Here is a 26,392-nt window from a genome sequence, read left to right on the forward strand (position 1 = left end):
TTTTTTGTAGATTCTTTGGATTTTCTACATAGATATTTATATTATCTGCATACAAAGACAGTTTTATTTCTTCCTTTCCATGTTGTATACCTTATTTCATTTTCTTAGTGCACTTGCTAGGACTCCCATTATGATATTAAAAAGGAATGGTGAGAGAGGACACTTTTGCCTTTTTTCTGATCTTAGTGAGAAAGCTTTCTGACAATTAAGTATGATGTTTACTGTATGTTTTTTGTAGATGTTCTTTATCCAGTTGAGGAAGTTCCCTTCTATCTCTAGTTTGCTGAGAGTTTTTAATCATAAATGAGTGTTGGATTTTGTCAAATGCTTTTTGTGCATATATTGATATGATCATGTGGTTTTTCTTTTTTGTCTTATTGATGTTATGGATTACACTAATTCATTTTTGTGGTCTGTGAGACTTTGTTTTTAGCAAACCTCTCCTGGACTCAGCAGGGCAGGTCTGCTCTGTGTTAGCTGGGGCTGCAGGCATCTGGTGGCTCACTCACATGGCTGGCCAAGACCTCAGTGGGGGGCTGTCAGCTAGCATGCAGAGGTTCTGTCTGCATGGCTCTCCACATGGCTTACATTTCTCCTAACAGTGCAGCTGGGTTCAAGAGGGAGTACTGCAAGTGCACAAAAGCAGAAGCTACAGATCTCTTGAAGCTCAGCCTGGGAAGTTGTACAGCTCACCTCTACCTCATTTATTGGTCAAAGCAAACCACAGCGCCAGTCCAGATTCAGGGGGAGGAAAGACTATACCTCCATATGGCTGGAGCAGCACGCCTGTGCCTGGAATGTATGGCGGTCATCTTTGGAGTCTCTTTACCACAATGTTTGTTGTACTTCTTTACCTAGATGAGGATGCAGAGGCTGAAAAATATAATTTATCCAAGGTAACATGTCTAGTAAGTTCCAGTGGAACTGCGTTTAAACTCCAATGTGTCCAACTCTAGCCCCAATATTTTATCCTATTCTGCCTCTCCTATTTATTGATAATTCCTAAAGCACCTTGCTTTAAAAGAGGAAGCTCTTCTATCTATTCTATTAAATTTTAAAATTGTATCCCACTGGAATAAAATTTTCCCTTTCTGTGTCATGGGAGCTGCTGGGATCTGGGTGGAGGGAATCCTTCTGTGGATAGCACAAAGCTTTTCTATACCTCAGCTGACCCAGGGGTGGTCATGCTGTTTGACTTACTGTTTGTCTTACTGTCTAATTTGGGGAAAAGTGCTGTTTACCCACACGGTAGAAGTAGGTCACTGGGAAAACTGTCTTCTGTAAACTTTTTTGGGACATTTGTATCTGGAGCAAATATAGTGCCTAAAACATATTACAGGCTCAAAACTTACCCGTTAAGTGAAATGCCACCAGTGGGCATCTGCACGGCTGCTTTCTCTGGGCATGGAGCAGGCATCCTGTTCACTGTGCTCTGTCTGTGGAAGCACGGTTGCCAGGCCATTAGGGACAGCAGACTGATTTTAATGGCCTTAGTCAAATGGAATCTTTTGGTAAATTCACAGCAGGGACTGAACAGAGCACCCCTTCTTCCTCCCGACTCTACCAGGCATAGAGCATCTCCAAGTCATCTGGAAATACGTGGGGTGGGGTGGTGGTGATCTGCTATGCTTGGTGACCTCTCCCCTGGCGCTCGACAGCGTTGTGGCTAATCCAGACCTACTGCGTTAAGTTTATGCCCTTGTGGTTCAGTAGATGTAGAACACTTTTATGTCTCTCTGCATACACTTAACATGAAGAAAGAGGAGATTATGCCATGTGGTAGCTCTGTTAATGTTTACACCTAAAAGAGGGCCGTATATTGTTGTTTTCATGTCAGTCTGGTGTAATTCTTGACATGAAAACAGTTGAATTATCTGTGAAAACCTGAATGCTGTGAGGTCACCTGGGAAAACATCTGGGAAGGGAAGTCTTAGACTTCTGTTTCAATTTATTTATTGGTTTATGTTCAAATTTATTTCTTCTTGTACCTATTTTGACATTTTGTAGCTTTCTGAGGATCTATACGTTTATGTGGGTTTTCAGTTTGGTTAGTGTATTGTTCGTAATACTCGTATTTAAAAATATTTTGTTTCTGTGGTTTGCTTTTCTCTCTTATTGTGTATTTTGTTTTACATCTTCTCCTTCACTGTCTCCCTAACTTCCTCCCTTGTTTGTCTTTTCATCCCTCCTTCCCTCCCTTCCTTCTAGTTTTTTGCTTTGATCAACTGTGCCAGAGAGCTTATGAATCTTTTCAGTTTGTGGTTTTGTTAGATTTTCTCAGTTGTTTCCTTTTTTTTTTCTTGGTTCATTGATTTCTTTTTTAGTTTTTAATTTTTTTAAATGTTTATTTTTGAGAGAGAGCGAGGGAGCAGGGGAGGGGCCGAGAGAGAGGGAGACACAGAATCCAAAGCAGGCTCCAGGCTCTGAACTGTCAGCACAGAGCCCGATGTGGAGCTCGAACCCACGAACTGTGAGATCATGACCTGAGCTGAAGTTGGATGCTTAACTGACTGAGCCTCCCAGGCGCCCCAGTTCATTGATTTCTGCTTTTATTTCCTTCCTTATTGTTTCTTTGGGTTTGCTCTCTTCCATTATGTTCCAACTGTATGAGTTGAATGGTTATTTTATAAGGAATCTCTTTGTATTGTTGTATTGTACCTGATAGCTTTTCTCAGAAGCATTTCTGGAAGAAGGATTTCCAGAGGAGTCATTGAGTCAAACTGCATGAATATTTTTAAGGTTTTAGACAGGTTTCCCCTTCTCCAAGAATGTTGTGCCAGTAATATTTCTTTTGGAGAACATCTCTCTTCTTGTATTTCAGCAACTTGAGCTTTCTTCTTTAACCCATCTCCTATGTATCTGGTATATCATATGAAGTGAAAAAATTAAAATTTTCCCAAATAGATAACCAAACACAATTAACTCTTCTATATTGAATTATGATGCAGTCTTGATCATTGTTTAATATTTTTTTCTTTAAATGTTTATTTTTGAGAGAGCAAGCATGCGCTGGCTGTGAGCGAGCTAGGGAGGGGCAGAGAGAGGGAGACACGGAATCCCAAGCAGGCTCCATGCTGTCAGCACAGAGCCCAGTGTTGGTCTTGACCTCACAAACCGTGAGATCATGACCTGAGCCTAAATCAGGAATCAGGCACTTAACCGACTGAGCCACCCAGGCGGCCCAATCATTGCTAAATTCTTACATATACCCCAGATTGTTTGAAGGGTGGGCATGTCTTCTCTGTTTCATTGATTTCTCAATCAGTTCACACATCATTAACTGCACGGTTTTAATTAAAAATGCTTTATAAAATATTTGAGTATCTGATAAAGTTACTATTCATCCTTCTTCATTTCCACACTTAGCTATTCTTACTGGTTTATTCTTCTTGTATACATATTTGAAACTGTTCTAAAAAAAAAATCTCAACAGGATTTTCATTAGAATTACAGTAAGCCTAGAAATTAATTTGTAAATAATTAACATTCTTATAATATTGTACTTTTTCACCCAGGGATATGGTATTTTTTCTTTGTGCATTCAAGGTCTATTGTTTCCCTCAATAAAGTTTCCTGGCCTTCTTCATAATAGGTCCTGCAAAAATTTCTATTCAGAGTCTTTCTTTCTTTTTTTTCCTTTTATGATTGGGAAATTTTCCTATTGTATTTCCTGTAACTTGTAGCTAATTATTTCTGGTCTATAGGTATTTATTTTGATTTGTGTATGTTATATTCCAACAGTTTATTGAATTCTCTTAATGTTCCATTAACTTATCTTTGATTTTTCCTGATTTTTGTGTTTAGACAATATCATCCACAGCTGATACTAATGGTTTTGTTTTTTCTGTTATTGTTTAGCTGGGCCTTTTAGAAGAATGTAGTAGTTGAGAAAGAATGCTATTTTTAATTCTAACTTAAAAAAAAATTAAGTTTATTTATTTTTAACATTTATTTATTTTTGAGACAGAGAGAGACAGAGCATGAACGGGGGAGGGTCAGAGAGAGGGAGACACAGAATCTGAAATAGACTCCAGGCTCTGAGCTGTCAGCACAGAGCCCGACACGGGGCTCGAACTCACGGACCGTGAAATCATTACTTGAGCCAAAGTTGGCCAATTAACCGACTGAGCCACCCAGGTGCCCCTAAGTTTATTTATTTTTGACAGAGACAAAGTATGAGCATGAGCTGCGGAGGGGCAGAGAGAGAGAATGAGAGGGAGACACAGAATCTGAAGCAGGCTCCAGGCTCCAAGCTGTCAGCACAGAGCCTGACGTGGGGCTCGAACTCGTGAACTGTGAGATCATGACCTGGGCTGAAGTCAGACGCTTAACTGACTGAGCCACCCAGGTGACCCAATTTTTAATTCTAACTTTAATGGAAATCCCTCTATAGTTTTTACCATTACTGAAAAATTGAGTAAGTTTTGCTTTTTTTTTTTAAATCATGCTAATGAATCTAGTTAGCCCCCTTTACTAAATTATTAAAATTAGCAATAAATGTTGAATTCATTTTTAAAGCAACTATACAGATGATTGCATAGTTTTCCCTTTTCAAGCTGTTGACATGATATTTTAACGTTTATTTATTTTTGGGACAGAGAGAGACAGAGCATGAACGGGGGAGGGGCAGAGAGAGAGGGAGACACAGAATCGGAAACAGGCTCCAGGCTCTGAGCCATCAGCCCAGAGCCTGACGCGGGGCTCGAACTCACGGACCGCGAGATCGTGACCTGGCTGAAGTCGGACGCTTAACCGACTGCGCCACCCAGGCGCCCCGACATGATATTTTAAAGTAATAAATTTTGCAGTCTAGTTTATATGGATTCCTACATCAAACCTACTTTGACGGTGGTATTTTCAAATACATGCCTTGTTTCCAAGTTTTTTTCTTTTAGTTAATTTCTAAGTGAGATTCGTTGGTCTGTAGTTTTATTTTCCACTTAATCGGATTTCAGTATTAGCATTCTGTTAACTTTATAATAGGAATGGAGAAACTTTTCATTTTCTGTCATGTTATGGAACTGTTTAAATAGTGTGCGAAATGTCAGCATCAAAGTTTGATATTCTTCACTTGTAAGTTTGTCTGGGCATGGGGTCTCTGGAAATAGATTCACTGAAAACTTCAGTATCTTTCAGTTATTTCAGGTTATATTTAGGTTTTCTGAAGTCAGTTCGAGTAATTTACACTTTTCTTTTCTCTCTGATTTTATTTCTAAGTAATCTCTATACCCAACATGGGGCTCAAACTCACACGCCTGAGATCGAGTCATGTTCTCTGCTTACTGAGCCAGCAAGGCGCCCTATATTTTTCCATTTCATTGAAATTTTCAAATGTATTAACATCCAGTTGTAGGTCATATAATGTTTTTATTTTTAATTTTTTAAAAATTTTTATTAAAAAAAATTTTTTTTAACATTTATTTATTATTGAGAGACAGAGGGAGACAGAGCATGAGCAGGGGAGGGGCAGAGAGAGGGGGAGACACAGAATCCGAAGCAGGCTCCAGGCTCCAAGCTGTCAGCACAGAGCCCGATGTGGGGCTCGAACTCATGAACCATGAGATTATGACCTGAGCCAAAGTTGGACACTTAACCAACTGAGCCACCCAGGTGCCCCATGTCATACAATGTTTTGAAACCTACATGTCTCATTTTTTTTTCCTGCTTTAGGGAATTTACAAAGGTTTTGTCTATTCAGCGTATTTGTTTGCTTTCTCAAAATACAATCCTTGGGTTTATTTATAAATTCTACCACTTTTTTCCTGTGACGATTATTCTGTAATGAACAGTAGGCTACCCTAGATCCTTTTGGCTTTACAGAGCCCAGGCTTAGCTGTTATGCTGTGCTCTCTGCCTGAAAAGTTGGATATTAGGATTAGTTGGATATTAAACAGAATGGTGTTTTCCATAAATTGGCATTTCCATTTCACAGACATTTTATTTTTGTTTTTAAAAATCTTCAGTGGGCCGAGGTTAATGTTTCTCTAAATAAACTCCATGGCACCAGGAAGCCCTGATATTTAAGCAAACATGCAACAAATGATTTGAGTTGCCACGTCCAATTTCTTTGTTTATATACTAGTTGTTCTTAAAGTGGGATACAACTGTAGTTGAGCATTTTCACCTTTACCTGTTGTTTATTCCTAAACTCACCTGTGCTTATCACTTACCCCTAATCTTTGTTTATGAGGAAAGGATATAGCAGCACGTTTAGAGATTCTTTGTCACGTTCATACAACACACTACTCATGAGGGATGGGCTTTGTCATCAGGAGAAAAGTTATCCTCCCTGCTTTTTTGACTAGAGGAATTTGGTTGCAAGACGAACCGGCAACTCTGGAGGGCCCAGTTCTGGGAGGGGAAATGGGGGGGCTACCACTGGTCCTGTTTTCCAACAGGTGGCCTTGCCCTTATACCGTGGAAGGGGCCACTGGGGACCCTTTAGTCAACAGGTCTTTTGTGAAAGGACCCAAATGCATAGCCCCTGTGGGAGCCAAGAAGTGGACAGCCTATCTTTGTGGCTAGCATCAGTAGTGTGGTGTCACAGCTCAGGCTCCTAGTGATCTGTTTGGCAATGCTTCATGTTAGAGTTGACCCTCTTTCCCCTGTCACCTGTGGCCAAGGTCATAGGAAACATTTGAGTTCTGGCTTTCCTACTTGGAATCTAAGCTTCCTGGCCTATCCTCTCAGGCTTGTCTGGCCTTCTCCTCCATTGTGGACCCTGGCCCTCAAAGGAGGGGAGTGTCGGCTTCCAGAGAGGCTACTTTCTGAACACCTGCAGTAAACTTCTTACGGTGACTTGAGACAGGGCCTGGGCTGGAGGGCATTTGAGGGCAACCCTCAGTGTTGGACTCCACAGCTCCTCACTCGTCCAGCCGGGGCTCTCTGTTGTGTCAACACAAGAGAAATGCAGGAGCTTATGGCTTCCTCTTTGCTGGAGTGTTCCATCTCAGTCCCGGGCTGCTTCCTCCTTTCTCGGAGCCCTAAGGATTTCCATGCAAATCGCGCCCCTGGTGGCCTGGCTTCTTTCAGGTGAGTAGCAGATGAGCAGCCCTATTAGATTTGAAGGCTGTTTATGTTATATATTGCTTTGCATCCTATTTACATATTTGATTTGCTTTTGCTTGAGCTATTTCCAAATCAAGTTTTCATTCTCTTAGTGGGAATTGGGAGAAGGGAGGAGAGGGCCTCCCATTTCTCAGGAGTTGTCCTGGAAAAACCAGCACTTTGTCATCCTTCTCTATATTTCATGTGAATGTTTGAGAGGTGCTTACCATTAAATTCTCTTATCTTGAGAAGCCCATCTTTTCTGCTCCCTTTCTCCACTCATTTACTTACTGCCACAGTCTGCTGTACCCAGCGGCTTCCTAGAGAAATAAAGAATCAGTAGGAGCTGATTGGAATTTTTCAAATGCATAGAAACAGCAGGACATGTTAAGCCATGATTGGGTGTGCTGGTCCCTGGCAGTGGCTGGTGTCAGACGAGGGTGTGTGTGTGTGTGTGTGTGTGTGTGTGTGTGTGTGTGTGTGTTTCCCCCTCTTCCTGATTATTGCCCTCTAATTACCCCCACCCTACCCCAGAAATGGTTTCCTATCATAATGTTGAGGGTGAAAAGGGTAGGTTAGTTAGTGCTTTTAAGTAAATGGTTTACCACCACAGCTCATTGGCATCGATTAAAATGCAAATCCTCTCACTCAGTAGGTAGAATGGGGCTTTGATGTATCCTTTTGTTGGGTGGTGGTTGGAGTGGGGAGAATCAACAGCTGATTTAGTAATGAGGGCTCATCAGCAGAAATTGCTTCATTTCTATGCTCTCAGGCAGTTTTGTGGAGCGTGGAATTTTGGGAAATAGAACCAGAGCACCTCGAAGAAAGAGTTGGCTCTGCCCGACAGTCAGGCCTGTGTGGTGTGGAGAGAAATGCTCAGGCAGGGAAGGCTTCTCTCCATTTGCAGGGTCCTTTTGCTTGAGTGTGTGTGAGGTATGATGAAATCTCTTGCCTCTAGTATGGGAATATGGGATCCCTACCTGGAGGGTCTCGTTGGAGAGGTTCTGAGGGCTGAAGCTCTTCAGGAAGGATTTCCCGCTACACGTTTTCAGCGGCCATTCTCTTCTCTCAACCAAGTTACATAGCAGCACATTGTCAACTAACTTAAGATGGTTTGGAGGCAGTGATTTCCAAAGGGGTTGCGAATGTATTTGTGTGTGTGTGTGTGTGTGTGTGTGTGTGTGTGTAGAAATCAGACGAGGGTGAATTGTAGAAATTCTCTAAACCTGAGAGAGGATTTTTGGTGGAGAGCTGTGCTGTCCAATACTGTAGCCATTAGCCATACAAGCACTCAAAATGTGACTGTTTCCAATTGAGATGTGCTGTAAGGATAACATGTATATTGGACTTTGAAGAATTAGTAAGAACAAGGAATGTAAAATGACTCATCCGTAATTGTTTAATACTGATTCCATGTTGAGATAAATAAAATATGCTAAAATTAATTTCATCTTTTTATATTTTAACGGTGTCTCCTATAGTATTTCAGTTGGTCTGTAGATATTCTTCTGTGTAGGATTCCTTTTTCCCACTAGAGGGAGCTCTGTTCCAGTTTCAAGAAGTCTGATGCTTTAGCCTGTAAAATTTCACTGCTTCTGCGTTGTACTCTTAAAATAAGAAGAAAAAAAAAAGCAGGTTTCTGCTTTGTTTCAATTCTGCACAATTCTGATGTTTCTGGAGGTTGCTCTTTGTATGTTAGTGAAGCCAAAACAGAAGAGGCCAGAGGCCTAGAGGTTTTCCACCCTTTTTATGTTAATGAATTTTAGGAGGTTCCTGTTACTTTTATTTCTTTGTTGGATTGCATAATGTTCTGTTTGTTTGTGGGCTCTTCCCTGGGACTTGAGTCTGTGCACAGTTCACACACACACACACACACACACAACGTGATTTGTGTACAGCAGTAACAGAAAGGACCAGAGCCCTGCTGCAATCCCACATCTCCCCAGCACCTCTTGGACCACTCGGGATACAGTGTGAATGTGTTCTCGAGTTGTGCCCTGGGGCACCCTGGGCCAGTGCTTACCACCCCTCCTTTTTCTGTTGTTCCTAGAGGCAGTATTGCCTGTGGTTGGAGGCTCGGGCTGCTGTTTGCCTCTAGTGTGTGTGAATCTGCCCTTGGATCCTACTGTGAAACCAGCATCATTTCGTGATTATTATTTTTTTTTTAATTTTTTTTAACGTTTATTTATTTTTGAGACAGAGAGAGACAGAGGATGAACAGAGGATGAACAGACAGAGGATGGCAGAGAGAGGGAGACACAGAATCTGAAACAGGCTCCAGGCTCTGAGCCGTCAGCCCAGAGCCCGATGCGGGGCTCGAACTCACAGACTGTGAGATCGTGACCTGAGCTGAAGTCGGACGCTTAACCGACTGAGCCACCCAGGCGCCCCTCGTGATTATTTTTTAATGACTGCACACTCACTTGGTTTTCCTGTAATCTTTCTGGGTAGTTCCTTTTTGGTTCTTCTGTGGCTTTTGTAGGGTGTTGGTCTGATGAGTACTGGTTTTCCCTGGTCTATGCACTTTGTGCCTTTTGGGGGCGATCTCAGCCATTCTGGTGGCTTCATCACCCTTATGCTGAGGACTCCTCAGTCTTCATCTCCAACTTAGGGCACTCGTGAGCTCCATTCATACCCATCGGGCTACCTACTGGACGTCATACAGACACCTTAACATTCCTCACTTCCTTACATGGTATTCATCAGCACTGTTGTAATTTATCATTATTGGTTCGTCTCTCTTCCCTGGGGCACCATGAACCCCAGGAGGGCAAAGGCCATGCCAGTCTTGTTTTGCTTCATTCCTGATATATATTAAATGTGGGCCTGGTTATTGTACACCGTTAAGAAGTATTTGAATGAATATTTTGTTATACTTTTTGTTTTAAACCAACTGTATGCTTATACTTACTACCATTATATGATTCCATTTTATAATCTTGTTAGCATTATGTCCATATCATGGAGCTGTGATCATCATTTTGTGGTGTGATCTGTTTAAGATAATTTTTCACCAGCAATACAAGTGAGGCATTTTTGCTAATTCCTCCCTTGGTTCCTGGTGCTGGAAGCTTTCTCTCTTGATCACTCTCCATTTGTGACCTTTATTACAAGTTGAAGGGGACATTTCTGTCAGCCCCATTACGTACGTAGTTCCAGGAACTTAGGTCACAGAAGGCTGGCGCGGCAGGTCAAGGTGTGTGACCCGTTTCCATGCCTGTAGCTGAGACCACCGGCAGCTTTTCCAGGATAGCACACTTTCTCTTCATGCGTCTTCTATTAAACCAACCCAGTTTTATTTAGATCTGTGACTAATGAAACACTGTTTTTCTTGTCAGAACATGAAGAGGAACTGGACCGACAGTTTGACCTGGAGGCCGGCACTTTATTTGGAGGATTTAAGAAGGTACTTAGTGGGTAAATGATAAAGCTTCTCAATTTTCAAACCTCGTTTCAGTATTTTGCATCGCTTTTGTATTTGGCCAGTGATGAGCTGTGTCTTTGTCTTTCTGAGAGCTTTGATAGATTTTTTAAATGATATAAAAACATTGCTTTTTTATTTTTATTTTTTTGCCGTGGGTGGTGTGCCAGATGTATTTGAAGTTCCGTCAGTGTTTGTGGGCTGGCTTGGGATATAAAAGGATGCATTCCAAGTTCCGAACACCCGACTTACAAATTGAACTTTTGGAAGACAATTCGTTTCCAAACTGGGCACTGCCTGTGCTGATAGTTTTCTACTGTGAGAGTTGCAGGTCTTGCTTAGAATTGTAGCAATTTATTCAATTTCCATTTTGATTTTCTAGGGTAATCTGTCCCTTCTTTCCAGCTCTGGCTTTGTATGGAGCCACTCTATTAGATGGAAGGCCTATGTTTTTCTGGGACTGGGAAGAATGTCCTGCCTCGCGTGGGGCGCCATTCCTGGCTTTTTGTTCTACTCACCAGAAGTTCCCATGAAAAGTTGGATGTAAATTGAGTTTTCATTCACTGCATCTATTTGTAAATGTTTCTGATTTAAATAAGCCTTTTTAGGGACCCCTGAGTGGCTCAGTCCCCTAAGGGTCGGGCTCTTGATTTTAGCTCAGGTCAAGATCTGACAGTTGTGAGATAGAACCCCATGTTGGGCTCCACGTGGAGCCAGCTTAAGATTCTCTATTTCCCCCTGCACATGCTCACTCAATGTTCTGTTTCTCTCTCTGTCTCTCAAAGAAAAAAAAAAAAGCCCTTTTAGGATATTAGTAAGACTGTAAAGTGGATGGTGTCATGCTCACTTCAGAGATGAAGAAATCTGGGAAACTTCTGCCATGGTGGAATTTGAGATGTAGCAGGAGGTAGCCCTTGTGAGCTTTAAGATCCACTCTTTAGAAATATTCCCCTATTGGATCTTTTACAACAACAAAAAAAACGGTGATCTCTCTCTTTTTTTTTTTTTTTCCTTCCCTCTTAGAGTTACAATTCAGGCGTTACAATTCAGGCGTTTCAGACAATATCGAATTGTTTGCCAGGGGCAAAAATAAACAAACCCATTGTAGACTAAGAGACTTTCAGCTCTTGAGAAGAGGAGTGATTGGGAGGCAGTGTGCGCAGCTGAACTGAGAGTCAGGCCCCAGCATGTTCTGGAGCTACCGCAGACTTCATTGTCAAGGGGCAGGCTCAGTCCTGCTGTGTGTGCCACTTGCAGACAAAGGGGCTTTGTCTTTGCTGACTTCCCAGCTCCTGTTGCCACTCCTTCAAGTCCAGCTGCTTGACTCCCTGCCAAGGCCACGGAGTCTGGGGGAGATGACCTTTGCTAAGGATTCTCCATGACAGACCACTCCTCCGCCCCCACCACCCATAACAGGGCTGGGGGAGGCGTGGGTGTCAACTTGCAGCACAACCCTGCCTTCCTGGAAAAGTGCACAAGGCACAGATGCATGCCCTTGGAGCTCCCAGGACTCCGTCTTTTTCCACTCTGAAAAATCTGTCCATCCCTCTGTTTATCTGACCGCCCATCCATTTATCTGGTGCTATTGAGCACTTCTTGTTGTCCTCCTCTTTCTATGTCTCATCCCTTGCAAATGGGTTGGGTAGTTTGGAATCTTAGAATTTAGAGGGAAGACAGAGAGTTCTGGTGGATAGTCAACGGATGAGGGAAATTGACACTATGTTCTTGGTGAAGATCATAAAACAGACCCAGAGGCCAAACGTAGCATTAGGGAGTGCACGGATATCTGCTGAAAGTCTTATCTCAGCTAATAGAGAGGCCAGATAGGTTCTGGACACTCCTTGCTGAACATTTCCTTTTGTTGAGGTTACAGGAGGTGGTAAGCAAATGCTACCCTGCTCCAAATTCTAATCAAAAGAAGCTATTTGGTGAGTGTAGGAATTGTGAACTTTAGACAAAAGCTTTAATGTTCTCTGACCAATCTATCCCTTAAATGTTAGGGTTGCTAAACTCAGTGCTACTGACATTTTAGACCACATAATTCTTTGTTGTGGGGGAGCTGTTCTGTACATTGCAGGGTGTTTTGCAGCCTCCCTGGACTGTACCAGCAACCACTGACCCAAGTCATGACCATCAAAAATGTCTCCAGGCATTTACCAGAGTAACTGGTCTGCCGCAATAGTTAGGAGCTCTCCCTGCATTGCATTTGTCATTTCTGATTTGCCCTTTCTTTTGGTCATCCGGTTTCCTCTTCTGGATTGTGTCTCTCCCTTTCCTGGTCTGGTCCTTACTCCCTCTTCATATCCAAGCCCAGTTGTCTCCCTGTCACAGAAGCGTTGCCTGGACCTCTAAGTTGGGGCTTTCATGCTCATGATTCCTGACACTTCACTGCCTCTCTCTTTATCTCCTTCCACACGTACTACTTTTAATGAGTGTGGTTCTGTGCCCATGTCTGAACTGAGTGCTGGGGACACAGTAGCGAACCAGACAGACAAGGCTCCTGTCCCGTTGTCTCTTGGTGGGGACAGATGGACGGTAGGTAAATGGACAATTGTAACAGCCACAGATTGAGCTAAATGATATGAAGCAAATAGATGCGGTGATGTGATAGAATGCTTTGGATTGTATCTTGTGCCCTATAATGATAAATGTATTTGGACAGTTGTATCTTATATTATCCATCCTTCACTAGACTGTGAGTCCCACAAGGTCAGGGCTGGGATTTAATCATTCTTGCCTCTTCAGTGCCTAGAATAGAGGAGGTGAGTGTTTTGTTGAATTTAACTGTGCCAGGTTGTGACACTGGAGTTAAATGCATCAGAACTAACTGCATCTGGATAGACATGTAGGTAAATGCTAAGTGCACCCATGTTTATAGTCAGGGTAGGGGGAGACCACTGCGGCCCAGGCGTTCAGAAACCGCTTTGGGGAGGAGGAAGTTCCCACACTGCTGAGCTCCACAGAATGGTAGGATTTGGGACCGTCCTCATTAGGGAGATGTTGTTCCAGAGGTTATCGCCATGACTGGAGAAGGGAAAGAGGCATTGGGGAGATGCTGACTCAAGATGGAGCTTCCTTGGATAGTGAAGGGGGTCTGGGCTGGACCATGGTCCTCAAGTTTTTGCTGATTAACAGTTTGGAGGATTATAGCCCAATCAGGAATGCCTTTGGGCCTGGTATAAAGTCAGTCGCACTTGCTGAGACACCAGATGTGGTGGGAGAGCTTGTGTGGGTGCAGCCGTCGATGACTGCTCATGACCCACATGCTGCGACATTTGCATCCTTTGCAATATCTGCTCTCTGGGCCTAGAAGCGCCCTTTTCTGCAGGCTCCAGTGCTTCTTGGAACAGTTGTGTGCTGGGAGCCCATGGGTGGCCAGGGATGGGTCCCGCCTGGTACCTTTCCAGTTCTGGCCGTTCTCTGTCTTGGTGTTTGATGGTCCCCTTGTCTTTGTCTTCGTGCTGGTTTTCTTGCTGGTGGTCCCAAGAGATAAAGGAAACTTTTTCATGCCCATGTTCCTTGCCTGATATAGGAAACTTGCTTCTGGACAGGGTCTGAATCAAACTGATAACAAGCGAAACTCTATGTCAGGTTATACTGTCATGACTTTTTCCCCTTTTATCATTTCTGGTTCTGGTAGCATAATGGAAAGAGTGCAGGTTTGGAGTTGGTCGGACTTGAGTTCACAATGCAGTTTACAGCATTTTGGAAAATGCTTTACCTCCTCTGAGCCTTAATTTTATTACACGGGAAGGGGAGGTTGTGGGGAAAGAGATGCCGGACAGAAAAGGCCCAGCATGTGTGTGCCTGGTGCAGAACGTATGCCCAGTACGTGTTATTGTGCTTGTTATTTTTTACCTTCCGTGGAAAACCTCCTTGTTTCAGAGTTGAGATTTGCTGATTCCCCTTCTCTGGCAAGCAGGTAATGTTCTGCAGAGAAGCGTTTAAATCCAGAAGCAGACTGTTGCTGGAGAGAGCACTCAAAAGCCTAATGTAACACGAAAGATTTTACATGTAATTGATTCCTCCTTCTTTCCTGAAGACACTCCTTCCTGTGGCAGGTTCTGAAACTGGGGCATCCTTGTAGGTAAGGAGTTCTTTCAGAAGAAGAGGCAGAGAGGGATTTTCGGTGCCTGTCAGAGGGTTAGGAAGAAAAGACACGATTAGAGAAGGGAAGCTTATTCAGTTAAGTCTTGGTGAGGAGAAAAGAGGTACTATTCTAAAGTACAGACAGTTTTTAGCTACTGAAGTTTTTGCCTGTACAGATTTTCGGGTTCAGCTTAATTTTTAATTCCTCTGTATTTCAGTACTTAAAAACACAACAAGCTCTGTTTTGATTCACTCAACAAATATTCCTTGCGAGTCTACTGTGTAAGAGGTTCGCAGGGGATGTGCTGGGTGTGGGGCGACCTGGACATTCCGGGCTCAGTGTCTCTCCTGACTGGGCTCTGGGTTTGGGGGAAAGGTGACGATGGGTGGCGAGGCGTGTGGTGCGACCCTCCGTGGGGCGTGCGGAAGCAGAGGGTGCATATGACCTGGACTCATGGCAGTTCCAGCAGGGGTGCTGGGAGCCAATGGGGCAGGTGGGTGAAGGGCGTAGTGTGCATTTGGACCTGGATGAGAGAGCGAGAATCATTCAGCTTGGCTGGGAGGCTGGGTGTGGGGAGGAGGCGTAAGATAGAGGCTGACCACGAAGGCCCCTGGGCGCCATGTGTGGAGTCTGGACTTTATTCAGAAGGCAGTGGACAGTCACTGAAGGGATTCGGGTCTTCTGTGGCCTCTTCCAGGAACCTTGTGATTTTCCTGCTTTGCCCACCCTGCACCTTTACCTTACCTCCCCTCAGCCCCCGAGATTTGTGCATCTCTGGAGTTAATGTCCGGGATGGGTTATCTCCTAATGTTACTCAGAACCCATTCATGGCCCCCCATTTCTGATGTGTGAAGTACAGACTCCGTAGCTGACATTCAGGCCTCATTGTCCACTGACCCTACCTGGTTACGGCACCTCGGATCCTCGTGGTCACCCTTTGCTGCTACGTAACAGGATTGTCTGCCATTCCCTGCAGATGCCTTGATGTTTCCTACACATGACGCTTCCTGCGGGCTGGTGTGCACCTCCCCTCTGCTGGAGGAACAGCCCAGAGGGGACCGTCCCCGACTCCTCTCCCCTTGCTCCCGCCTCCGGTTGGCATTTCGTTCTCTCTTCTGTGAGTTCCATTCCCAGGACTCCTTCCTGAACCGTTGTTATCTAACCGTCATCTGTTGTAGATGTAAGAGGATCTTTTGTCTCCACCTCTCCCTGCCTGAGAGTCCACTAGTGTTTGTTGGATTACGGTGAACCCGCCTGTCTTGTTGGGGGCTTACTGTGAAGGAACACTGGTTCCTCAGCAACATTGGCTTTGTTTCATGTGTGTAAATTCTGGTGGGTTTAGAGAGTTTAGGTTTTTTACCTCATTTTTGTTAAGCCATAGCCTCTCAAAGATGATGCCAGTGTCATTATATCTCTCTGCCTCCCTCCATCTGATGGGAACAGATTAATAAGCACTTGGGCTGTGCGTGAGAACTTTAAGCCTATCCTTATTAACAGAAAATTGGATTTTATGCAGCTTTGCCCCTTCACAGAGGGGCTGCTCAGCAGAGGCAGATTTTTGTGCTCTCTGCCAGCCCCTCCAGGCAGAGAGAATGTGGGCTGAAGAATCTCCACATGGTGGGGCCAAGAAACCCACAGCCTGGTGATGGAAGGACGGTTCACGAGCACACGTTGGGCTTGATTTCCCTCTTGTTAACATAAAGAACTCCTGCTTCTTACCTGTCAGTATACTCTTATCTAGCTTCATCCCAGCTGGATTTCCCTCTTGATGTGTGGCAGGACGAAACTGAGGTGGTGGTGACACAAACTCTCTGCCTTGTGTCCAAATGGGATCTGCGATGCAGATGGGTACACATCGCATTTGCTCATTCACTCTGAGCCTACAGGCACCCTGCTCTGCCCTCTTCTCTCTCATATCCACTAGTTCATAGAAAATATTGTTTCATTATAAAGGCACTTGACGAAGCCAGGGGAAATAAGGTGAAGTTAGAACCAAGAGTTTAGCTCTGCAAAACTAAGTGTGTGTGTGTGTGTGTGTGTGTGTGTGTGTGTGTGTGTGTGTGTGTGTGTGAGAGAGAGAGAGAGAGAGAGAGAGAAGGGGAAAGGGAGAGGGATGAGTAGAAACGGGGTGTTTCCCATGAATACTTAGACCTTGCAGTGGGGAAATAGGTTTTGAGTGAAAAATTGTTGGCCACAAAGCAGTCAGTTTACATGTGACTGTTTACTTACCAACTGCTTTGGGGCCCAGGCTCTGAGAGATGCCAGAAGCTGAGAAGTAAGAGGTGTGGTTTCTTTCCTTAAGTTGCTTACACCGTGTCTGAGAATGCCAGGCTGACAGATAGCTTTAACAGGGCTGCTGTCGTCTGTGTTTAACAAAGGGGAGAGGCCTCAAGCAAACTGAACAGATACCAGTAATATACAGCCAGGACAACTGGCCCTATTTGTATGTCCTGCCTGAAAATTGACCCTAGCATTACACTTAACACAATGTTTCCAGGCGTGTGAGTGTCTCTTGTTAGTATAGCCAAAAATTTCTGGGAGAATTTCTAACCTTGGAATGGCCAGAGAAGGCTCCCTGGAGGAGGCAGATTTGAGCTGAGGCCCTCCCTGGAGGGCCATGCTTTGAACTGACCCAAATCTGCTTGGTGGTTCAACAAAAGTCAGATTCTTCGGTTTTACTCTTAGTAGCTTCCAGCAGGTGGAGGTGGGTAGCAGTTAAATATCTTCCTGTCCCACAACTTTGCTGCCAAGTAGTATGTTCTGGGAAAAGAGTCTGGATGTGAATTGTGCCATGTGTGCAACATTTATTAGTAGGCAGGTGCCAAACTTCCCATTAAACCTGTTCCTGAAAGCTCGAGAAGCCTCTGCTCTCTGACTTTAGGTTCTCCAACGAGCCCCTTGCAGGAAGGATTCATCCGAGGCTGAGGCAGCCCTACTCTATGGTTGGGAGCAGACGCCCTGTTGAGTCTGATCAGGGGATAGTCTTAGGAAGTGAAGGGACATAGAACCAAAGGAGGGCTAGACTTAGGGCCATTTTCCCTGAAGCTCTGGGTGCTGGGCTTTTTTTTTTTTTTTTTTTTTTTTTTTTGAGGGATGACTTTTATTTTTATATTTGAAGAGAGAATGATGATTTAATTCGCAGGGCATTTTAAATGATGGGTCAATAGTACTCCTCCAGGGACGCCCGGGTGGCTCAGTCAGTAAAGCATCCAACTCTTTTTTTTTTTTTTTTTTTTTTTTTTTTCAACGTTTATTTATTTTTGGGACAGAGAGAGACAGAGCATGAACGGGGGAGGGGCAGAGAGAGAGGGAGACACAGAATCGGAAACAGGCTCCAGGCTCCGAGCCATCAGCCCAGAGCCTGATGCGGGGCTCGAACTCCCGGACCGCGAGATCGTGACCTGGCTGAAGTCGGACGCTTAACCGACTGCGCCACCCAGGCGCCCCAAAGCATCCAACTCTTGACTTCGGGTCAGGTCATGATCTGTGGGTTTGTGAGCTTGAGCCTTGCATGGGGCTCTGTGCTGATGGTGCAGAGCCTGCTTGGGATTCTGTCTCCCTCTCTCTTTGTGCCTCCCCTGCTCATGCCTCTCTCTCTCTCTCTGTCTCTCTCTCTCTCTCTCTCTCAGGGTTTTCAGGGCTGAACTCACTATCCAAGTACTCTCAAGAGGGGGCCACTGGCTGAGGGACTGTTGTGCCTCATCCTTATGAAGAGTATTAGAGCCTGAGAAAATCTCTAACCCACCATATATATTGAACACCACTTCTTTCACTTATAAATTATTTATTTCTAACATTGCTTATGGTAATAGACTCTCAGGTGCGGCTTTAGATAATGATATGGGATATTCTTTGAATTGCAGCCAGATGGGACTGGATTTCCGATTAGAGCCCTTCACATGCCAACTCACTCCTTCTTTCCGTGTTCTAACGGCATTCAGAGAGAAGCAGCAGATTCTTCGAGCCTAGGCAGTGTGAACTGCGGCCTGGAGCTGAAACTCGGGGAGAGATGCGGGGAGGAAGGGAAATGCTTCCTTCTCTCAGTAGTTTCCTAGAAGTAGTGCCTGTCAGCATTCTTTAAAAGGTTATTGCCTTTTAAAATGACATCACGGTTGGTAAGTCTCTGTTAAAAGAAGTTAGAAGCAGCTGCAGGGTGAGAGTGAGATCGAGATCGTGGGACTTGTGGGCGAAGATGTAAATAAAGGTGGGGGTGGGGGTTAGTTATTTCATCATTTGGCTCCCAGGTTTCATGAAAGCAAACCTCAGACCAAATTCTATCACACAGACATTTATTTATTAGGCAAGCAGAAGAAATCAGTCCCAGAACCCTATGAAATCCTTTTGGAGCTTGTGCTACTGTGAAATTATATAGAGAGGGATTCCAAGCTATTTCTCATTAGAAGACATTTCTAGTAAACTACTCACCCTTAGTCATACAGTGAAATGCTTCAATCAGGTAATGTCCCTAATTAGAATCTTGCTATTTTAGAAGTCTGCTGAGTGTCACTCTGACAATCAGCATAATGGCTCTTAAAGTTAGCAAAACAAAAAAAATCTCAAATGTTCTGAAAGGATTTTTTTTTTTTTTTTCTCTCTCTCTCCAACAAGATTGGTCTTTTGTTACAACAACTGATACAGCCTTACACAAAGCAAGGCCTCAAAAAATTGTCCAAAGACTCAGGATTGTTTCTCTCCACGGAAATCTTTAGTAAAAGGCGAAAGATTTATTCGATCTGAAGAGAAACCAGAGTATGGCTTTGGGTTGTCAATCTTACTAGTCCACCAACCACAACTCCTAGTTCACTGATGGTGACTCTTTATCCATCAGTGCTACTCTCTACCCAAAGTTTGTACAAGAAATTCTGTAAGTATGCTTCTCATAGTTAGAAATATTGAGTTGGAAGAAATATTCTTTTAAATTTGAAAAGACTACTCTATGAAGGGTACTATGGGAATGCAAATGAGAAGCCTGAGTCATCCACTTTGAGTGTGTTCAACTAACTTTGTAGTCACTGCCGCTCCTGGAGCCACCATTAGGGGGCGAAGCAGAAATCTGTCTATATGCTTTGTCCTGGTTCAACCACAGAAACTACAGTTTTAGCCCTTTTGTATATTGGGACTTTGAGTATGGTTCCATTCCTTTCCTTTTCTATCCCCTAACCACCAACACAAGCAAGATACAGAACCACAAGATACAGAACCCTCTTGCTGCTTCTTTCTAATCACACCCATCCTGTTCTCCCTGTCTCTAACCCATGGAACCAGTTACATTTTCCATCTCATAATTTTGTCATTTTGAGAATGTTATACAAATGGAATCATATAGTATGTAACCTTTTGAGACTGTTTTTTTTTTTTTCTTCCACACTCTAACATAACGTCCTTGAGATCCATCAAGTTATGTGTATCAGTAGTTCATTGCTTTTCACTGCAGGGTGTTAGTCCATGATGCAGATGGACCACACACTGTTGAACCATTCCATTGTTGAAGGGCATTTTGGCTGTTTCCAGTTTGGGGCTATTATGAATACATCTAATGTGAGTATTTGTGTACAGGTTTTTGTGTGGACATAAGTTTTAATTTCTCAGGCATAAATATATAGGAGCTTGATTGCTCGATTGTACGATACAGGTATGTTTACTTTTGTAGAGAGCAGCCCAAACTATTTTTCAGAATGGCTCTACCATTTTACACTCCCACTAGCAATACATGAGATAGTTTTTCTGCATACTTGCCAGCATCTGGTATTAAGACCCTAAATATTAGCTGTTGTGATAGCTGTGCAGTGATATCTCATGGTTTAATCTGCATTTCCCTAACAGTGATGTTGTACATCTTTTCATGTGCTTGTCATTTGTATATTCTCTTTGGTGAAATACTGTTCATGTGTTTTGCCAATTTTCCACCTGGATTGTTTATTTTATTTTTACTGTTGAGTTTAGAGAGTTCTTTATATAGTCTAGATGCTAGTCCTTTGTCAGATTGGTGGTTTGTGAATATTTTTTTGGTCAGTAGCTTGACTTTTCATCCTCTTAGGGTCTTTCACAGAAATCCAGTTTAGTAATTTTTTTTTTTCTCTTGTGGATTGTGCTTTCGGTGTCATTTCTAAGAACTCTTGGCCTAGTTGTATGGCTCATAGATTTTTTATTTTTTTCCCAGATATCTCATAATTTTGCATTTTACATTTAAATACATGATCCATTTTTAGTTAAAAATTTTTTTAATATTCTTAAGTAATATCTTCACCCAACGTGGGACTCGAACTTACAACACTGAGATCAAGAGTCATATGCTCTACTGACTGAGCCAGCCAGGCACCCCAAATTAATTTTTATCTTTGCTTCGGTAGAGGCTTATATATTATTATGTTTTTTGCTTATGGATGTCTAGTTGCTACAGCACCATTAATTGAAAAGACTGTTCTTCATTTCATTGAATTGTTTCTATACCTTTGTCAAAAATCAATTTGCCAGGGGTGCCTGGGTGGCTTGGTTGCTTGAGTGCCTGACTTCCGCTAAGGTCATGATCTCACAGTTCATGGATTCAAGCCCCGCATCAGGCTGTGCTAACAACTCAGATCCTGGAGCCTGCTTCAGATTCTGTGTCTCCCTTTTTCTCTGCCCCTCTCCTGCTCGCACTCTGTCTCTCAACAATAAATAAATTTAAAAAAATCAATTGGCCAGACTAGTATGGCTGTATTTCTGGGTTCTCACTTCTGTTCCATTGATCTGTGTATCTGTCTTTCCACTGATGCCACATTCTCTATGATTACTGGTAAGTCTTGAAATCAGGTAATATATCTTTCTAATTTTATTCTCTTTCAAGATTGTTTTAGCTCATTTAGTTCCTTTGCCTTCCCATATACATTTTAGAATAAGCTTTTCTGTGTCTACAAAACATTTTGCTAGGATTTCAATAGGAATTTTGTTAAAATGTTAGATCAATTTTGGGAACACTTATGTCTTTACTACGTTGACTCTTCGAGCCCTTGAGGGTAGCGTATTATTCTATATACCTCTTTTGATTTATTTGTGTTTGTAGTTTTTAGCATATAAATTTTATACATGTTTTGTTAGATTTATACCTATAATTTATACCTATAAAATTCCTTTTTGTTTTTTTTAACACTTAAACTTGTTTTTAATTTTATTCCAAATTTAAACTCTACATTTGGGGGTTGAACTCAAAATCCCAAGATCAAGAGTTGCATGTTCTTTTTTTTTTTTAATATGAAATTTATTGTCAAATTGGTTTCCATACAGCATCTAGTGCTCATCCCAACAGGTGCCCTCCTCAATGCCTATCACCCACCCTCCCCTCCCTCATGAGTTGCATGTTCTACCAACTGAGCCAGTGAGACACCCCTAAGTGTTTAAATTTTGAGCAATTATAAATGGTCTTATAGTTTTAATTTCAATTTCTATGTTAATTGCTAGTATATAGAAGTATAATTCACTTTTATATTTTGATCTTATATCCTATGACTTTTCTGAACTCATTTATTATAGGAGGTGTTTTTTGTTTTCTCCCTTTTTTGATTTGTCAAGGTTTTCTACTTGGACAACCAAATGAGGATAATTTTATTTCTTAATTTTCAATCTGTATACCTTTTATTTTCTTATTGTACTGGCTAGGACTCCCAGTATTATGTTTAGTAAGAGTGATGAGAGTCTACATCCTTGTCTTTTTCTTATTCTTAACCATTCAGGCTTCACCAATAAGTTTGATGTTTCTTTTCTGTTTGATGTATATTTTTTGTAGATATTCTTTATCAAGTTGAGGAAGTTCCTCTCTATTCCTAGTTTTCTGAGAATTTTTATGAAAGAGCATTGAATTTTGTCAGATATGTTTTTCTGCGTCAGTTGATATGATCATGGGATTTTTTTTTCTTCAGAATATGTTAATATGGTGGGTTATTTGATTGATTTTTCGATATTAAATCAGCCTTCTATCCCTGGATAAACCCACTTGGTTGTAGTGTATAATTTTTTTATACATTCCTGGAGTTCATTGGTTAATGTTCTGTTTAGAATTTTTGTGTCTATATTCATGAGGGATATTGGACTGTAGTTTCTCTCTTTTGGTACTGTTGGATTTTGAGCAATTATATATAGTCTTGTATTTTTAACTTCAGATTTCATGTGTTTATTGTGAGACTTGCAAAATGTGTTAGTGTTTCCCTCTTAAAAAGAACATCTTTAGATGTCTAATAGAATTCTTCAGTGAAGCCACTTGGGACTAGAAATTTCTTTTTAGGGAGTTTTTAAATTATGAATTTAATTTTTTTGGTAGTTGAAATGATATATTTTGTATTGGGTGAGTTTTGGTAGTTTGTGCTTTTCAAGGAATTATTCTATTTTATCTAAGTTGTCAAATGTATATGGAGTTGTTCATAATATCCCTTATTAGCCTCAGTTTCTGTGGAGCTTGGTGATATCCTGTTTCATTCCTGATATCTGTAATTTAGGCTGTCTTATTCTTTCTCCATTTGCTAGAGATTTGTGAACTTGATTTTTACAAAGAACTAGCTTTTCATTCCGTTGATTTTTCTGTTTCCTTGATTTCTGCTCTTATCTATGGTTCCTTCTTCCTGCTTACTCTGAGTTTATTTTGCTCATTTGTTAGTTTCTTGAGGTGGTAGCTTAGAGTTTTGAGACTTTTACTCTTTTTTTTTTTAAATTTTTTAACATTTATTTATTATTGAGAGAGGCCGAGCATGAGCATGGGGCAAGGGGGAGGGCTATTTAGAATGGGTTATTTAGAAGTATGTTGCTTAATTTCTAGGTGTTTGGAGATTTTCCTGTTATCTTTCTGGTACTGATTTCTGGTTTGATTCCATTGTGGTCAGAAAATACACTGCATATGATGAAATTCTTTTAAATTTGCTGATTTGTGTTATGGCCCAGGATATAGTCTATTTTAGTGAATGTTCCATGGATCTTTAAAAAGAATGTGTGTTCTGATGCTGTTGGATGGAATGTTCTATAAATGTCGATTAGATCCTGTTGGTTGGTGGTAAGTTTTCCTGTATCCTTGGTTTTTCTGTCCAGCAGTTTTATCAACTGTTGAGAGAGAGGGGTGTTGAAGTCTTCAGCTGTAATGGTGGATTTGTCTTTCCTTTTCTGTCATTTCTTCATGGATTTGACAGCTCTGTTATTTGGTACAGACACATTTAGGGTTGTTATGTCTTCTTGTCGGATTTACCCTTTTATCATTATTGAATGATCCTTTTGAGCCTGGTGATTTTCTTTCACCAAAGTCGTCTTGATCTGATATTAATATAGTGACTGCTGCTTTCTTTTGTATGGTGTATCCTTTTCTATCCTTTACTTTCAGCCTACCTGTATTTGAAATGAATTTTTATAATTTATTTTTCAGTTTATTTTGAGAGAGACCACGAGCTGGGGGGAGGGGCAGAGAGAGAGAGGGAAGGAGGGAGAAAGGGAGAGAGAATCCCAAGCAGGCTCTGCAGGGTCAGTGCAGAGCCGGATGTGGGGCTCAAACCCAAGAGAGTATGAGACACAACCTGAGGGGAAATCAAGAGGTGGATGCTCAACCAACTGAGCCACCCAGGCGACCCTAATGTGAATTTTTATAGACAGCATAGATTTGGATCATTTCCTAAAAATTCATTCTGCCATTTTCTTTTCATTTAAAAAAAAAATGTTTAACGTTTATTCATTTTTTCAGAGGCAGAGAGAGACAGAGTATGGGGGGAGGGGCAGAGAGAGGGAGACACAGAATCAGAAGCAGGCTCAGAGCCTGTTGCGGGACTCGAACTCAAGACTGTGAGATCATGACCTGAGCCAAAGTTGGACGCTCAACAGACTAAGCCACCCAGGCGCCGCTGTCATTTTCTTTTAATTGGTATATTTAATTTGATTTGGGTTCATTCAGCATCTGTAGGTTTATGCCTTTTATCAAATTTGTGTGGTTTGTAGCCATTATTTTAATTTTTTTTTTTCAGCCTTACATTTTTTTCCTTTCCTTCCAGGATTGCAGTGACATGAAAGTTCTATCTTTTATAATTGTACCACAGGACTCTGAGGTTCTGTTTATTTTCTAAGCCTATTCTGTTTCTCAGATTGTGTAATTTCTATTGACCTATCTTTAGGTTCAGTGATTCTTTTCCTATGTCATCTGCTCTATGAAGCCCATCTGTGGGTTATTTTATTTTGTTTATGTCATTCCTCAAATCCTGAGTTTCCTAGCCAGGCTGTTTTCTTCTTTTCATCTTTCAGAGTCGTCTTATGTTTGTTTTATAGTTATATCCAGAGTTTTTAGCTATCCTTAATGTGAGGATTAGGGATTCATGAGTTTATTACACAAGGGTGTGATACAAGATACATGTGAACGTCACATGGAAGAAGTAACGTAGGCGGGATCTGTGGAAGGGGTGTGGGGCTTCCATGCCCTTTCCAGAAGCGCCCTCTCCCAGCACCTCCGTGCATTCACCAACCCAGAAGCTCTGTGAACCCTGGTACTTGTGGAACTTTGATGGAGGCTTCCTCACCTAAGCATGAACATTCATTTGACTTCCAGCCTGCCTCCCCTCTCTGGAGAGGGGGTGGGTCTGAAAATTCCAAGCTTCTAATCATGGCTTGGTCTTTCTGGTGAGCAGCCCTCATCTGGGAGGCCACCAAGAGTCACCTTGTTACAACAAAAGGTGTTCCTCCCAACCAGAAAATTCCAAGGGAATTAGGAGCTCTGTGTCAGGAACTAGGGTCAAAGACCAAGTAGTAGAACAAAAAATGTTCCTATGCTCTTATTACAAGAAATTACAAGGGTTTTAGGAGCTCTGTGCCAGGCACTGGGAGCAGAGACCAGTATATGTAATTTCTCTTTCACAGGGAGGTGTCTCTTTGAGAGCTTGGGCAGCTAATGGGCAAAGGGGACAGATAGAAAAGGTGTGTGGGAGAACCCTTCATATACTCTGCCACTTCCCTGGTCTTTCATGCAGTGTGTAAAATTCAAGGAAAAAAATGGTATCTGGGATGATGAAGACTTGCCCTCCTGTACCCCCTGGAAAGATGACAAAAATGTTATTTTTTCTTTTTTATCACTCATATCTTTCTTTTTAAAAATGTTTTAATGTTTATTTTTGAGAGAGAGATAGAGACAGGGACAGAGCACAAGTGGGGGAGGGGCGGAGAGAGAGAGAGAGACCTAGAATCTGAAGCAGGCTCCAGGCTCTGAGCTGTCCGCATCAAGCCCAGTGAAGGGCTCAAACCCATGAAATGCGAGATCATGACCTGAGCCGAAGTTGGATGCTTAACTGACTGAGCCATCAAGGTGCCTCTATCCCTCATATCTTTCTTAATTGGCCTTCTGCCCTGAAGACTTGACATTTGGGGATTCCACCTGGAGTTCTAGTTTGCTAGTTTTTGCCCACTGCAGGGATGTTGTGTATTAACTAAGTTTTCTTGTATGTATGCAAACTTCCTAAGCAGAAAGCAAATTCTCCGAGTGGGAGGGCCATGTTAGGGGCCAAGGCCCTCAAAGGTTGGTGGACCATTTTTCTCTTCTATGTTATTGTGACTCCTTTTGTATTTTTGGTATTCAGGAGAAGAGACGCTAATAGGATGCATGATTTATTAGAGTTTGTAGCTGGGAAATCATATGTTAATAATTGGCTGTCCAGCCATCCTGTTCTATTACTTTTTTTTGTCATGATCCCTAACTTATTTATCAGCCTATTACTCATTTACAACTCATTTCTCCATATACTTGGTAGAAAATATAGTGTTTTTCCAGTTTGAGAGGTGTGGAGAAAGGAATATAATTTTTATAAAGCCTTGATTTCATACTAGAATGTACTATTTCTTTTTAAAAA

At 42.2% G+C, this 26,392-nt stretch overlaps 1 protein-coding gene and 1 non-coding gene across 11 annotated transcripts in view; one reads left to right on the forward strand and one right to left on the reverse strand.

The window, feature by feature from the left end:
* HHAT (hedgehog acyltransferase) overlaps positions 1–26,392 on the forward strand; it is a 321,146-nt gene that overhangs the window by 34,567 nt on the left and 260,187 nt on the right. For 9 of the 10 annotated variants that reach the window (XM_045452422.1, XM_045452424.1, XM_045452420.1 and 6 more), the window contains one exon: positions 10,386–10,453. The exons of the other annotated variant lie outside the window; for it this stretch is intronic. In XM_045452422.1, the coding sequence (XP_045308378.1) occupies positions 10,386–10,453 (68 nt within the window). The remainder of the gene's footprint in view (positions 1–10,385; positions 10,454–26,392) is intronic. 10 annotated transcript variants of the gene reach the window in all.
* LOC123587150 lies at positions 19,195–19,311 on the reverse strand. The gene has a single exon (XR_006707189.1). It is a non-coding gene; the product is annotated as a U5 spliceosomal RNA (small nuclear RNA).

Source organism: Leopardus geoffroyi, chromosome C3 (genome assembly GCF_018350155.1).
Source record: "Leopardus geoffroyi isolate Oge1 chromosome C3, O.geoffroyi_Oge1_pat1.0, whole genome shotgun sequence".
NCBI lineage: Eukaryota > Metazoa > Chordata > Mammalia > Carnivora > Felidae > Leopardus > Leopardus geoffroyi.